The sequence below is a fragment of the Sphaerodactylus townsendi genome, linkage group LG02 (genome assembly GCF_021028975.2).
Source record: "Sphaerodactylus townsendi isolate TG3544 linkage group LG02, MPM_Stown_v2.3, whole genome shotgun sequence".
Taxonomy (NCBI): domain Eukaryota; kingdom Metazoa; phylum Chordata; class Lepidosauria; order Squamata; family Sphaerodactylidae; genus Sphaerodactylus; species Sphaerodactylus townsendi.
In genome coordinates this window covers 58755834-58770877 of record NC_059426.1, presented here as the reverse complement: position 1 = coordinate 58770877, position 15044 = coordinate 58755834, and the positions used below count along the sequence as shown (strand labels likewise).

General features: G+C 40.1%; 1 protein-coding gene across 1 annotated transcript in view; it reads left to right on the top strand.

Moving 5' to 3' along the window:
* SLC49A4 (solute carrier family 49 member 4) overlaps positions 1-15044 on the top strand; it is a 107928-nt gene that overhangs the window by 90340 nt on the left and 2544 nt on the right. Inside the window, exon 8 of the mRNA XM_048485712.1 lies at positions 11802-11984. Coding sequence (XP_048341669.1) covers positions 11802-11984 — 183 coding nt within the window. The remainder of the gene's footprint in view (positions 1-11801; positions 11985-15044) is intronic.

The window sequence follows — 15044 nt, the reverse complement described above, 5'->3', positions numbered from 1 at the left end:
AGTAAATAGATCCCTACCTGTTAAACATTATCATGCGTACTGTTCAGCCACCAGAAGGCTGAGTGAAAAATGTTACGGTCCAAACTATTTTCTGGGTTATAATTTCAAAGGGCGGACTGTCCCCATTCAAAGTGATTAGAGAGGGTTGAAATAAAATAAAGCTCTTTGTTAGAAGACCTAAGAATTAGTGTATCTTTGCAGCACTGATCCCTCTGACCCGTTTATCTCTCTCTGTTCAATTGCTTGTTTTTTTTACAGTGCAGTCATTCTTTCACTGCTCATAATTTGCACAATATGCAAATATTGTGGTGACAGAACTGCTTCTATAACTGCTCCTCTAATGCATCGTACTTTACAGGTGTCCGACATTCTGCTAAATTGATTTCATTATCAGAGAAGAATGGTCTGCTTTTAATTTTAAACCATCGTGAAAAAAGAAATTTTCAGAAGGGAAGGTCTTGGAAAGATTATAAAAATATCTTGATCTCCTTTCCCAATCAAACACCCCAGTCATCCGGACTAACCCCCAAATAGACCTTATTTCTAGAAGTTCTGCTGTCAGTAATAATGAGTAAAGTCATAAATGACATCATCCTGTTTTACAGCCAGTGAGATTTGGTGGTTTTCTGATGCCACTGAGGATGAATGAGGGAAGAATATGTCAAACAGGAGTAGGTTAGTACAGAAAACTCAGTAGTGAGGCTGAGGAAAGATAGCAATGGATATAAGCCAGGCAAGTTAAGCATTTTTAAATACAATTGCTTTCAGTGGGAGGCATTTAAATACTTTTAAGGCTGTACTCATGTTTACATGAGAATAAGTCTCAATGAGCGAAGTAGGGATTACTTCTGGATTGCAGTGTAAATTTCCTATTGAAATCAGTAGGACTTAGCATTGTTTTGGGAAGAATTGCTGTCAATAAAAATAAAAATCCTTGCTCCCAGAGGTCATGTGAATTGGCCCATAATTGTAACCTTGTATCAGGAACAGCCAAGCTGAAGTTGTGCTGATTTCTTTAGAGGCATATTCCAGTACAGGTACTGAAATTCTCTGCTGATTTCTTTGGTCAAAGAGGCTCTTACCTCACAAACTAGAATGTCCTCAGAGTGGAAATCACCTCAGAGGGTTCAAGCAGGTTTAGGTCTGGTTGTAGCATCCTAATTAAAGGTAGTTATTCTTCAACACTTTAGGTTTTTGGACTCAGAGCTCTTAATTTAACTGAAATAATCTTACTGAAAACCCATAACAGTGACATTGAGAACAAACTGTTATATAAATAAAGGTTCTAATAGAAATAGCAGATGAGTTAATTCTTAGCTCTGAAAATCCTTCTCTTTCCCCTCTAGCATCTGGGCACTTGGAATCCTCCATGCTTTTGTTTTTGACTTACCACCAAGACTGCTCATTTTAAAGAGTGCAGTCTTAGAGAAGAAGCATATTATGGTGTTTTGTCCACTGTTTATTTCATCTGTAAAGGAATATCATTATTTAACAGTCTCCTCCATAAGTAACACTATCTGCATAAACTGAAGTCAGGAAAAACCAGAAGTGATCCTGCTTACCTGTATGTACTTTCGGAATGGTCAGGCTTTCAACATATTTTCTTTCCACATCCCTAGTCATATGAAGAAAACAGGGAAGACTTATGAGATTCTACATGCATGCAAATTCTCATAAGTCTTCCACACTTTCTTCATGAAGGAAGCTCTAAACATAAACTCCCTGTGTCAACTGGCTTAATGGTTTGATTTTCTAACATTAATATTTAAGATTGTAGAGCAAGGGCTTTGTTTTTGTAATGTCCATTACGCATGCTTCTTAGGACTATCCATATTTTTCCATTGAGTAAGTTTGGGTTTGTAAAAATATGGAATTAGGTAACCGAAGAATTAGGTAACTCTCTAAGGCTCATTCTGCACATGCAGAATAATGCACTTTGAAACTGCTTTCAGTGCTCTTTGAAGCTGTGCGGAATGGCAAAATCCACTTGCAAACAGTTGTGAAAGTGGTTTGAAAACGCATTATTTTGCGTGTGCGGAAGGGGCCTAAGATAGATAACTCTTCTAAGATAGCCGACTTTGCCCTGAAAACATCCAAGAAAAGAGTACATCATCTCCATGGTGCAAAAAAAATATTTTTTTTATCTGAATGTAACAACTACCAGTAGTTAGCATTTTTATTGATAGTAGGTTGGATCCTGTGCAGAAGGACAATGACAGGTTCTTGCAAGGACCCCTGATTTTCCCAGCTTTCCCCTTTCTCCTGGCAGCCATTTCCAATTTGGGGAATTTTATTCCTGGAATCATGGATCTACCTGGAATAATAGCTGTGTGGGTTGGGAGGCTTCAGTGGGGAGGGAAAAGAAGGCAAAATCATTCCCTCCTTCCTCTTTCATCAGTGAAGCTGTACTTATGTGAAAGCCAAAAATAGATGATTTTGCCCTCCCCACTACAGTCCCCAATTCCACATTACTATTACTCTACAATTGTCAGAATGAAGAAGAGGAGGAGTTTGGATTTATACCCTGCCTTTCTCTCCTGTAAGGAGACTCAAGGCGGCTTACAAACTCCTTTCTCTTCCTCTCCCCACAACAGACACCTTGTGAGGTAAGTAGGGCTGAGGGACTTCTGAACAAACTGTGACTAGCCCAAGGTCACCCAGCAGGAATGTAGGAGTTCGGAAGCAAATGTAGTCCTCCAGATAAAACTCCACCACTCATGCGGAGGAGTGGAGAATCAAACCCAGTTCTCCAGATTAGAGTCTCTTAACCACTATACTGTGCTGGCACTCTGGGGAGACTGCAAACTGAGAAGATCAGCAGACATCAACTCCTGATGTATTATGGGATCAAGCTATTAATGGGAGGGTGTGAATGTGAAAAAAAATGAGAAGGAAAGTTGCACAATATACATCCAAACAAATGTTTTTGCCATTATCTCTCATAAGTCCATTTAAAGTGACAAGCAGTTTATTTTATTTATTTTTTTGCTTCTAATTCTTAGACAAGGAATGATATTGTCTCTTAGGCTGAAATAGTCTAATTCAACTTATATATTTTTTCTTGCTGTTACTGGAAAGATGCATACTTCCTTTTAAATAAACATGGAATCATATTAATTAGGTTACATAGGAAATATGTTTTACTTAGAAGAACTAAGTCTTGTTCATGCTGCTATTCATGTCATGGCAAAGTCATATTTTCTAACATCTGACATGTTTTGCACTGTGTTTAGGGTAGGGTTCCAAATAATGGATTGGTGCAGTTTCTTTTTGTAGAGAATATTAAGCAAATCAAATTTGTTCTCTAACTGCAAAAACACTTATGACTTTTTCATGTGGATAAAAATTTGATCATTGGGCACCAGACTAGGAATTTTTTAAGTGAACTGCACTAAACTGATAAATAACGAGTAGGGAAAGGCATTTTATTTTTGTTTTCCCCTCTATAAACTGATTATGGGAAAACTTGTTTGCCATTACACTAGTCTAGGTTTTTAAAATAATTGTTAAAACTTTGTTATGTTGCTGCAAGTTTTTATGGTAGCTTACCTTTGCACAGTCTAGACTAAAATAATGGGACTTCAATATAGTAAATATTGCTGATGCGACAATACATCCTGTGAGACCATACAGATTGTTAGTGCTGGACCTTTTTTCCTTTGGAAATTACTGTAATACAAAAATTCTTCCTACTGTACTTCATTTCTCAATTAAAATGTGCCATCCTACAATTGCTGTTGTGCTATAAACTGAAGCAATGTAGTCTTCAGTCCAGGAAGTTTTTAGTACTCTGAAGCCATTCCCAATAGCCAATCTGTGTAAACATTTCAAATGAGATTCACATCTAATTGAGATCACTACATGGCAAAACAGAATTGGAAAAACAAGCCCTGAAATACACAGACCCTGCAGGGATATGCTCTTCTGGAAAACAAGATGTTCTTTTGACAACACTGAGAAAATGTGAGTGACATTCTGCATGCTGTTTGTGGTAGAACTCTGTTCTGTTGTCTACCATAACCATGGTCCAATTACTGTTCTGGTGTTCCTTGAGGAATGAAAGTCGGTCCTACTTGAATTATTGTATGGGTTGTATTGTTGAAGGCTTTCATGGATGGAATCACTGAAGTGTTCTGGGTTTTCCAGGCTGTATGGCCAGGTTCCAGTTAGCGTTTTCTCCTGATGTTTCACCTGCATCTGTGGCTGGTATCTTCAGAGGGTCCTCTGAAGATGCCAGCCACAGATGCAGGTGAAACATCAGGAGAAAATGCTACTGGAACACGGCCATACAGCCTGGAAATCCCACAAAACACCTATTGTATGGGTTTGTGCTTAGAAAGTTATGGGCACTGCAATTATGGTTGTTTGTACTCACATCTACCAGTTTTCCTACAAAAATACTTTTTTCCCTTCTGGGAATAGCTTTATTTGTTCTAAAGCAAGTGACCAGTTTTATATAACCCTAAGCTATGAAACAGAAAAATGAAACCATGATAACATTAAAAAAAGTAAAGTATTAAGGGACTCTTGCCATGCAGAATACTGTTGCTGGCAACAGAAGAGGTCTGTGCAACAGATTTACTGAGCTACAAATCTCAGTAAGGACCTTCTGTTGAGTCTGCGGGTGTCATGGCAAGGGACTGGCTCATTTCACTTCAGCTACAAGAGCTTACTGGCTCAGTGACAATAAATTCCTTCCAGTTCCTCCTGAACTGTATTGAACCTAACTTGGAACAGTTCCTCTGCCTTTTATTTTAGAACAGTAATCGAAGGACTTAGTGAGAATAAAGAGAATTTACAAGTACCCTAATTTTTTTTCTAATAGAAACCTACTTAACATTTTTTAAAACCTGCATAAAGACCAGCCTAATTTGTCCTATTCCAAATTGTCCTATTCCTTTCTCACAGGCTGTTCTAGGTTTTGAATCTAAGCACATCCCTGTTTGCAAAGACATATGCCTCAGGGTCTTTGGAAAGACTGATATTGCACAAATAATCTGATGAATAGCTTTTTTTGCGTTATCTTCTAAGCCGCTGCTATCTGTTTTTAATGGCTTCTGGCATATTAACATATGGGAGCTTTTTTTAAAAAAAATCTCCACTTCCAAAGACAGAAAACAGAATATAGTCTAGCGTACTTTAACTTCAGGAAACACCAGAGGGATAAGGATGACATCAATCTTTGGGGCACTCTTCCCAGTCCTGCTTTTCTTCAATCTGAGAGCCATACACTAGCTTTAATGTTTACTTGAACAAAGTTCTGAACATGATAAACACTACATAGAACTTGTTACGGACTAAAGTAAGCTGTGTATCCTGAAGGAATAGTGGCAAGGGGGAATAATTTGAAAATTGTAAGAATCCTATAAAACACCTTCTCCTTCATGAAGGTGTAGCCGTTAAAGATAGCAGATCCTAATCTGGAGAACCGGGTTTGATTCCACACCCCTAACCCCACACACACAACCAAAAAGCCTGCTGACCTTGGGTCAATCACAGTTTCCTCAAAATTCTCTCATCCTCACCTACCTCACAAGGGATCTGTTGTGGGGAGGGGAGGGGAATGTGATTGTAAGCTGCTTCCAGACTCTTTAGGATGGAGAAAATGATCCTCTAAGCTCTTAGATGCTTGAGCAGACTGGTTTCCTCCCCTTACCCTTTTTTCTTTTAAATGGCAAGTGGCTATTTGCAGCATTCCATCCCTTCTGGAGCACATTTTCTCTCCATCAGACCTTTTCTTAGACTTTGCTTTTGGTTAATTTCCATTTTTTCCCAGTTCCAGTTATACCTAAGAAGTTCCTCAAGTATGGAGATACCTCCTGCCTTGTTTGTAGTTTGCCCTGTTTTTCTGCTCTCATGTTTCACACACAGCCCAGCCCAATACCCATTAGATGTAATGATAGGGGAAGAGGTGAAAGTTAGACTGGAAGAAGGGGTTGCAGGATCGTGCAGTTCTATATCTTGACTGTGGATAACCAGCACGGACCAGATATTCTTTGTATTAAATTATCAGACTGTTTCTGCACAGGTAATCTATCCTTGGTTCAGCACTGTTGAAAAAGCACCCCCCGCTTCCCCACAGCATGTAGTGCATTTGTGCACTTCCTGGGGTTTTCCTGGCTTTTTTTCCCCTCCAACCTGCTTTGCTTTGAAGTTTTTGGAAAGACCACAGTAAAGCCTGGATTTGGATTTTCTCTCCCCACATGGCATCTATTTTCCTTCCCTGCAGCAGCCATTCCTCCCCAGATCCTGGGAGTGTGCTTTTCATATTGTTATATTGATATACCATTGTAACAATATTTGTAACAGGTACTCTGACTTCTCAACTTGCTTTTTAAAAAAATGTAAATGTCTATACTTTTCTCCAGTGGAGATGGAAGGGCATATCTGCATTACAGAAGGGACTAGAGCCTTTTCATCAAAAGCTGAGAATGCATTTAACCCTGTTACACCTACTGTCACACTGATATACCTGTATAATGATATTTTATGGCAGATTTTTAAAAAAATACAAAAGCCTCAGTAGTTTAAGGGAACCGGGGGTGAGCACTGCTGTGGGACTGGACCAGGGAAACTGCAGGAAAATGTGCCACGTGGAAGCCTCTTTGCTTTAACAGTCAAGGGAGAAATGGGGAAACTGCCCAAGCCCTTCTTCGTGTGGAAATCGTCATTCTGTGATGTGTTGATCAGTTTTGAAGTGTGTCTTGTGACACTCAGTTTCATCCTCAGAGCACTTTTTTGGAGTAACACCTGCTCCCTCTACTGATAGATTCTGAACTGACCTGCTTAGGACTGGTCCCATAAAGACTTTGAGGCAGTTTTAAACTTTCTTATGTAACTGAGGTGGTAGACTGCTATGGACTGATTTTTTCTAATAAGATACACCTTTGTGAGTTCCTCATAGTTTTTCTAAAATAACTTGTTTTCTTTTGTCTGAAAAAATCTTCTTTTCTAGTCATTCTTTGGACCTCTTGAGAGTCCTTTAGAACTGGTCTCTAGTACTCAGTTGTCTGGAAACAAAAATATTTGTCAGAAATGAAGCTTTTATTGTCTCTCCTCAACTCGAAACAAATATCCAGATGCCAATAAAAACTATATTACTATCCATGTTGTAACCTGTAATCTAAGCTTTGAATAAGAAAATTGGAAAACAAGTATAAATAATGTATTATTTATTGAGTTGAATAAATTACTACATGAAAATGAAAACCCAAATAAAATAAGAGTGTAACTCATAACTCTTAGACTATGGAGTCTTCCGGCAGTTTTCTTGTTGCTGTACTGGAATTCTTGAAACCCATTTTAGATCCTCAGTTGTAGTTGATTACCTATAGGTCAGTGATGGCGAACCTATGGCACAGGTGCCAGAGGTGGCACTTGGAGCCCTCTCTGTGGGCACGCACACACAGAGTTCGTCATGTGGGGGATGGAAAATTACCCCCCACACACACACACATCTAGGCTGGCCTGGGCCACTGAGCAAGATGTGCAAGCACTTCGGTGAGCAGGGAGGACTTGGCTGGTGGGCCTGGTGCCTGTGCTCCAGGTGACTGCTGCTCGAGGGGGGGGCGCAGAGGAGGAAGAGATGCTAGAGAGGCACAGAGCGGTGCACGCAGGACTTGCTGGAGGCTACAGCAGGCTGGACCCTGCTTGAGCAGGTGGGGCGGAGGAAGAGGGAGCCAACCGTTTTTTTTCTAAACTAAAACCTCAGCATTCAGGTTAAATTGCCGAGTTGGCACTTTGCAATAAATAAGTGGGGTTTGGGTTGCAATTTGGGCACTCGGTCTCAAAAAGGTTCACCATCACTGCTATAGGTGGTGAGATTCACCCAGGGTAGTCAGCATTCACACCTGCCCCTTTGGGTACTGAGGGTGGTCTTATGATCTTCATATTCACTCTCAGTGTAGCAGGTGGATCAGATCTATACTCTTTCCAGTTTTCAATTGCAGTGAGTTGAAGTTGCTTCCAGTACAGTTAATTGATTTTTGTTAAGAAATCTCTGCTTGATAGTATATAACCACTTCTTATCTGTGCCCATTGAATTCCATGGTGGATTTTGAGTACCATCTACTGATCTTCTTCCAGATCAGCAGTCATCTTCCTGACTGATGTAATTACCAAAGGTTTGGTGACATGGGTCTTGTTACTTACCTACTTGCTGTGGCCACAACATTTTTTAAACCAATTTTCAGGACATAACATAAACAACAAGCAAAGAACATTGTTTAAAAACATTTAACATACTTAGAAATATACCCTATGCTGTATGCCTGTAGGCTTTGCAGAGATAATGGGTATGGATATCCATAACTTTCCAACAATGTTTCCCAGCCTAAATTGGAAGGTTAGGAAAAAGAGCCTAAATGTGTCTTGGCTAAGTCTTCCATAGAAAAAGCAGGTACTGGAAGACAAGAACCGAAAGACGGTCTCTGAGCCACATGAAATGGACAGTGAAAGTGAACTGGAGGCAGTGAGTGACTTGGCAGGTACTGAATATTCTTCTGCAAGAGCTGCTGAAGATGGAGATGTGCGTCCAGAGCATGTGTCACCCAGAGGTGTGTTGTTGCAGTAGGTAGAAACAGAATACAGGTTGGGAACCTCTTATGGCATGTGGTGGCATCGAATAAGATGTAAGCTGCTAGGCTATTTTGGTAGACCTGTGTATTTATTCCTCTATAATTCTAATAGCTTGTATCACTTCTGCATTTTAAAAAACTTAATACCACACATACTGAAATAATTTTGACTACTCCCTTTAACCTTTCCCCAGTTTAGGAAAGATTAAGTCCAACTTTGGCATTTAAGTCCTAAAGATGTGTAGCTTATATGTCAGTACATATAATACACGGTCATAGGTGGTGCTCTGTTGCATTTCTGTGAAACCCTGTGAACATGACATTTTTATGGAGGGACTTTGGCAGGAGTGTGGCCAGGCCTTGAGAAATAGCTGTTTCTCCTTCAGTTCATTTGGGGTTCCAGCTTAGAATGATCTGGGCATCCCTCCTTTTCCTGTTGATCCTGAAGCAAATTTCTATTTTACAAGGTCCATCTTTACTGGAGACCAGGGCTTTTGAAATTTGGCAAATCATCAGATCTCAGTGTCCTTTAATGTAGAGGCCAGAATTAATTTTGATCTTTCTAGAGTCAAGTGAATAAGGTTAATTTGCAGTTTGTTCCTAATTTAGCAGAGCAATCAACTGTAGAACAAAAGTGCTTGTTTATTTTAGAGGTAAATCAACAATAGATATTCATTTACTTTTCCTAGAGAATGTTAGTCTTATATTCATTTTGGCGTTATGTAAGGTCTATATCTATGTACCACTGCCCACAGCTTGGGCAACAAGAAGGTGGAGACAGAAGGATATGATTTAGTAGGCATTACAGGGACTTGGTGGAATGATTCCCATGACTGGAATGTAGTAGTGGATGGATTTTTTTCAAGAAAAACCAAAAGGGTTGAAGTGAAGTCAGAGAGCACTGTATGTGAGAAAAGGGTTTGCTTGTGAGGAAATATTAAAGGAGACAGGTGTCAGCCCAGTGAAAAGTGTCTGGGTGAGGATGAGGAAAGGAAGAACAAACAGTATTGTTGTTGGAGTCTGCTACAGACTGCCTAATCAGGGTGAGGAGGTGGGTGGTACCCTCCTTGAGCATCTGGAGTGTGTATCCAAGCAATATGACCTTGTGGTTATGGGTGACGTCAATTTCTCTGATGTGTGTTTTGAAATACACTATGCTAAATGCCACCAGTGACCCAACTTCCTGACCTGCCTGGCCAACAATTTCCTTTTTCAAATGGTGGAAGTAGCTACAAGGGGCTCAACTGTATTGACCAACAGACAAGAATTGAGCAGACAGTGTGATGCAGCAAAAAAAGCTAATGCACCCCTGAGAGGCATAACATCAAAATCACAAGATGTGATAGTCCTTCTGTACACTGCATTGGTCAGGCCGTACTTGGAGTACCATGTGATGTTCAGGGAGCCTTGCTTCAAAAAGGATGTGGACAAAATTGAGTAGGTTCAGAGCAGAGCAATGCGGATGATAAGGGGCCTTCAGACAGGGCCCTACAAGGAAGGCTAGGATACTTGTGAATGTTCACTCTGGAAAAGAGGAGCCCGGGGAGGGCACAATTGCTCTCTTTTAAGTATTTGAAAGGCTGTCACTTATAGAATGTCAGGGAGATGTTCCTGTTGGCAGCAGAGGATAGTACTCTCAATAACAGGTTTAAATTATGAGCGGAAAGGCACCAGCTGGATGGGGGGGGGGGGATTATAGTAAGAATAGTTCAGCAGTGGAATCAGCTCCCTAGGGAAGTGGTGAGCTGCCCCTCCTTGGCAGGCTTTAAGCCACTGCTGGACAAATGCTTGCCAGGGATGCTTTTTAGGCAGATCCTGCCTGGAGCAAGGGGTTGGACTTCATGTCCTATATTGCCCATTCCAACTCTATGATTCTATTATCCTTAAAATTGTAATTTTTAACCCACCAGATCACTAAAAATATAACACAGCCCATTTAATTGGCTTGGCTTAAAGCAAACGAAGCTTTTAAGGGAATGAAATAATTAAATTACCATTTAACCAGATCAGTTATTTGGCTCCTCTTTTATCCAATTAAATAGCAGTTCAGTGATTAGTGCAAAAGGAAGAGCAACAGCTGTTGCTGCTGACGCCATGGATAAATCTGAAGTGATTACAGGAATATTTTTCTGAGTCCACTCAGAGACTTTCCCACTTCAGTGAGGATCAAGCCCTTCGTTTGGAGAATTCTTTTACCCCCGCTTTTCAGTAAGGGCACTTCTTTTGTAATTGCTGCTAGATCAATCAACTTTTATTGACATAAGATATCTACAAAATAATGTATTGCAGTTGAAGCAGATGGTAGTATTTCCAAACGCATCATGTGTCATAGTTGTCATTCATGTATCAGCAATAAGCAGATGAGAAGGACCCCCTCACTTTCCTAACTCACTGAGGCGGGATAACCACTTGCCAGATTCCTGCCTTTTTTTACAGGGACTAAGCTGCTTTAGATAGTAGCTTGAGGTAAAATATAAGCACTTTCCCTCTGCCCTGTGATTTCCTCCCAAACGTATAAGGAACCCGTTATTTAAACATCTGGCAAACCTCTTCTGAAGGCACAGAAAATAATATAGAGGCTGATTCAAACAGAATTAATTTATTAACAGAGAGGAGATGGGAATGAGAGATAACTTGGAGGGAGGGAATGTTGGCAGAAGAAATATAAACAGACACATGCACACAAGAGCTTTGATAATTTTATTTATTCTATGTAGGTATACTTTTAATCTTTTCTTTCTTCCAAGGGCTTCAAGGACCAGTTCATATGTGAACCTTCTATGTATAGTGCACTTGGAGATTTGAATTTTCCAAAAATTTGTAAAGCTGCAGGAATCCAACTATTCTTCCTACAGTTTTTCTGCCTAAAGAAAAACAGAAATTCTTGGAAAATATTTCATTTCAGTGTTACTCCATATTTTTTCAAACAGAATTGATAAGAAATTAAGGTATATGAGTGGAGACTTTTTGTGCCCGTGATTTTACCAGAAACATATTTGTTAGCTGCAGTGGTATAGCTGGTACTATATGTGATAGTCTATACCAAAATGTAAGGTATACATTTTAAAATAAAATATATTCAGATGGGCAAAATCAAGTACTGGGTTCTCCTCACAAACACATCCATAGGGCCTATCAGGTGCATCAATTGAAAATTTTAAACATCCGAATTGGTTATTGTTAGCATTATGCTATAAATGTGCTGTGCTTTTGTTTTGTTTGCAGCCACGTTGTACACATCCTGCATTTTGCTGGGCGTCTTCTTGAACAGCAGCGTACCTATATTCTTTGAACTTTTTGTGGAAACAGTCTATCCTGTTCCAGAAGGGATCACCTGTGGCGTAGTCACTTTTCTCAGTAACATCTTCATGGGAGTCCTTTTGTTTTTTCTTACTTTTTACCACGAAGGTAAGGAGAGCTTCTCTGCTTGCTGACTGTAAATTTGCCAGAACTGTTTGTTTCATATGAGATCTTATTGTTGGCTTCACAAAGATGAACCACATGCAGATCTTGCCTTAATGCTAATGATGTGTATAAATCCCCACAGCGTTTGTAGTGAAGAATAGCCCTCCTAATTGTTTGTCTTTATATGTGTGTCAAAGAATGAAATCCTCACATAGAGGGATTTAAAGACAGTGCTGCAGGATGTCTTTGAGATAAACACTGTGGCAGGATTTTTACAAAGAACAGCATAATGTTATGACCATTAATAACACTTGTAGCTAGACAGGCTAAAACAATGATTGAATTAATCCAGTGTCATGCTTCAGGGTCTAATCTGACTGCATGCTGGGAGTCAATAAAGGTGTGAGGATTTTTCCCTCCTTTCCAATCATGTCTTTGAGAGTATGGCAAGAACATAAAAAAATAATTCAGTCACAGAACAATATTTCACTATTTTAAGCATTCCTCTTAAACTGTGTGGCATGATGGGTACAATCAGAAGTGCTTTGGTAGTTTGGAGAATGAAGTCAGATGTTGGTAGTTGTAAGATTTGTCTTAGATGCAAACAATTTTAGAGATACATGCAAGGCAAAGTCGGGTTTACTAGAACAACCTTAGTCCAAAGAAATACGTGGAGACGTGGTAGAATGTTTCATGGCTTTCTGAGCAGGTTCAGCTTGTGGACTATGAGCTTGGGAAATACTCAGGTTCACATAGATCCATTAGATCACATAAGCGACAAACTACAGTTTGCCCTGTACTTTCCAAGCCATGGCTTTATTCTGGTTTGGAGGAAAGAGAACAAATGAGCTTTCTTTGTTCCCCCAGGATGATTTCCTTAGTGGCCAGTCCATTCCAGAAAAACGAGAGAGAGAAAGAGAGAGAGAGAGAGATGCATGCATGCATGCATGCATGCATGCATGCATACATACATACATACATACATACATACATACATACATACATACATACATACATACATACATACATACATACATACGTGGCCTGGTCTAGAACTGTTTCAGGTTCTGATATTCTAGAGTTATTGGAAAACATTGAGTGGCATTGTTCATGTTGTATTTAGGTCAATGTGTTGTTAAAGGCAGATTATTTTCAGTTCAGTTCATTCACAGGATATGTGATCCCCATATCTGCTCCTGCAGTAGCATGACTGACACTTCTGACACTTCCAGGTAGTTTTCACTGGTGCCCCTGCAGTACTAAGCATCTGCCTGCCCAGGTGCCTTTGATGCCCCTTCATTCCCCTCTGCAGGCTGCCTGCAAATCCCACCCTCTTTGTTATGTAGCAGACTAGAGTTGCTATTGCTCCCTTCCTAATATTATTATTATTATAGCTGCGTAAAGATGAATGCCTCGTGCTTTGTAACTATTGATTTGTGGGTGCAGTCAAGGAAGAATGGCGAGATGTGAATCTTTCGTAGCTGCGGTGCTACAGCAGTCAGCTTTGAAAATCCTACTCCTCGTCAAAGGAGTCAAAATTGACATGACATTTCATTAGACAGTCCCTGCCGCGGTAACGATTCTTCAGTTTGTTTTGAGGCTCCTCAATAATGTGTTGCCTGGGGAGCCTGATGTTTACAAATGAGATGACAAAATCCATGCAAAAGAAGTGGAAGAGCGCGTGAAAGAAAGAATACCTGGAACTGAAGCACGTTTTCTTCAGACCCTGGAAATTGCTTTTTTTTTCATGACTGCAGAAATTGTTTGAAATCATTCTACATGCACTTCCTTTGGAATAAACCTCACTGAATGAACTTCTTGGGATTTCTTGATAATGAAGCATTCAACATTTGAGTTGAATGTGTATGCGTTATGCATGTGTTTTCTGCGTAATGTAAGAATGTAGCGCTGAACACCCAGCTCAGCTGTTTTCATTTTCTTGGTAATTTCAAAATGCAGCTTTAAAAAAAACATTACTGCAAAGTACTGGTTTCCCCTTTTCATAAGCACTCTGGACTAATACAGCTGTTTTTCGAGCTGCATTCATGGTAGGCTCTGGGCATGCCTTGGAAACTTATAGGGGTTTTCTCAGTGGGACAATCAGTGGTAGCGGACAAGTTCTCTGGAAAAGCCGCTTTGCTTAACACGGCTGAGTCTCCCCTGAGTGCTGAGTGTGTTCTGGGCTGTGCTTTCAATTCATACTGGGTCAGCAGTGAGGCTCCAGCAGACACTGCAGGTGTCATGCATGAAACTGATGTGGCTTTTTGGGATGGTTTCATTTAGCCTCTGCAACAGTCCCCCACTGGTAAGTTGATGTAGAAGCATTCCCTGAAGGTAGAATGTTTTTAAAAATCACAAAAAAACCAACAACCCCCCCCCCCCTCCCCGTTCTAATGCATGTAAGATCAGGCAGCCAAACAGCAATAAGATGTAACCTTTTTGGTTTCCTTGAAGAAAAACATGACTTCAGCCAGCATTTGTTTCAGGATAAATGTGTGCAGTTAACATGGGTTCCCTTCTTGGTAACCATTTCCTCTCTCTCGACTTTTGTTCCATTTAGTGCAGATTATGTCTGTGTGTTCTCAGTAATGTATGTCTAGTCTGCTGTTAGTGACACAAGGTCGGTGTTTCTCATATTACGCAGCAGCAGACATGAATTTGTGAGTTCTAATACTGTTCATGGACTTGTAGAATTCATGTTATGTATTGTATATGTTGGGAAGAAGATTCTCATGGATGGATAAAATAGTGTCACCCGCTACTTACACTAGAAGGGGACTCCACATGCCTTTAGATATTGCACTGTTATAACCATTTATATCCTGGATGCTCTTGTCTAGATGGGAAAATGTGAAACCATGTGTGGATCCCTTAGTACAGGGAATGGTAAAGCAAACTGACTGTGCTGAAACTTATTCATTATCGGTACATGTTGATATCTTACATCTTATTTCTTCTGATGCCTCAAAGCCCTTGGGTTAACAGAAGTGTATTTGGAAGACTCATAAAGGCAGTTGCTGCCTTTTTTTAAAGCGTGGCCCACTTGGATGGTTTCCATACTCT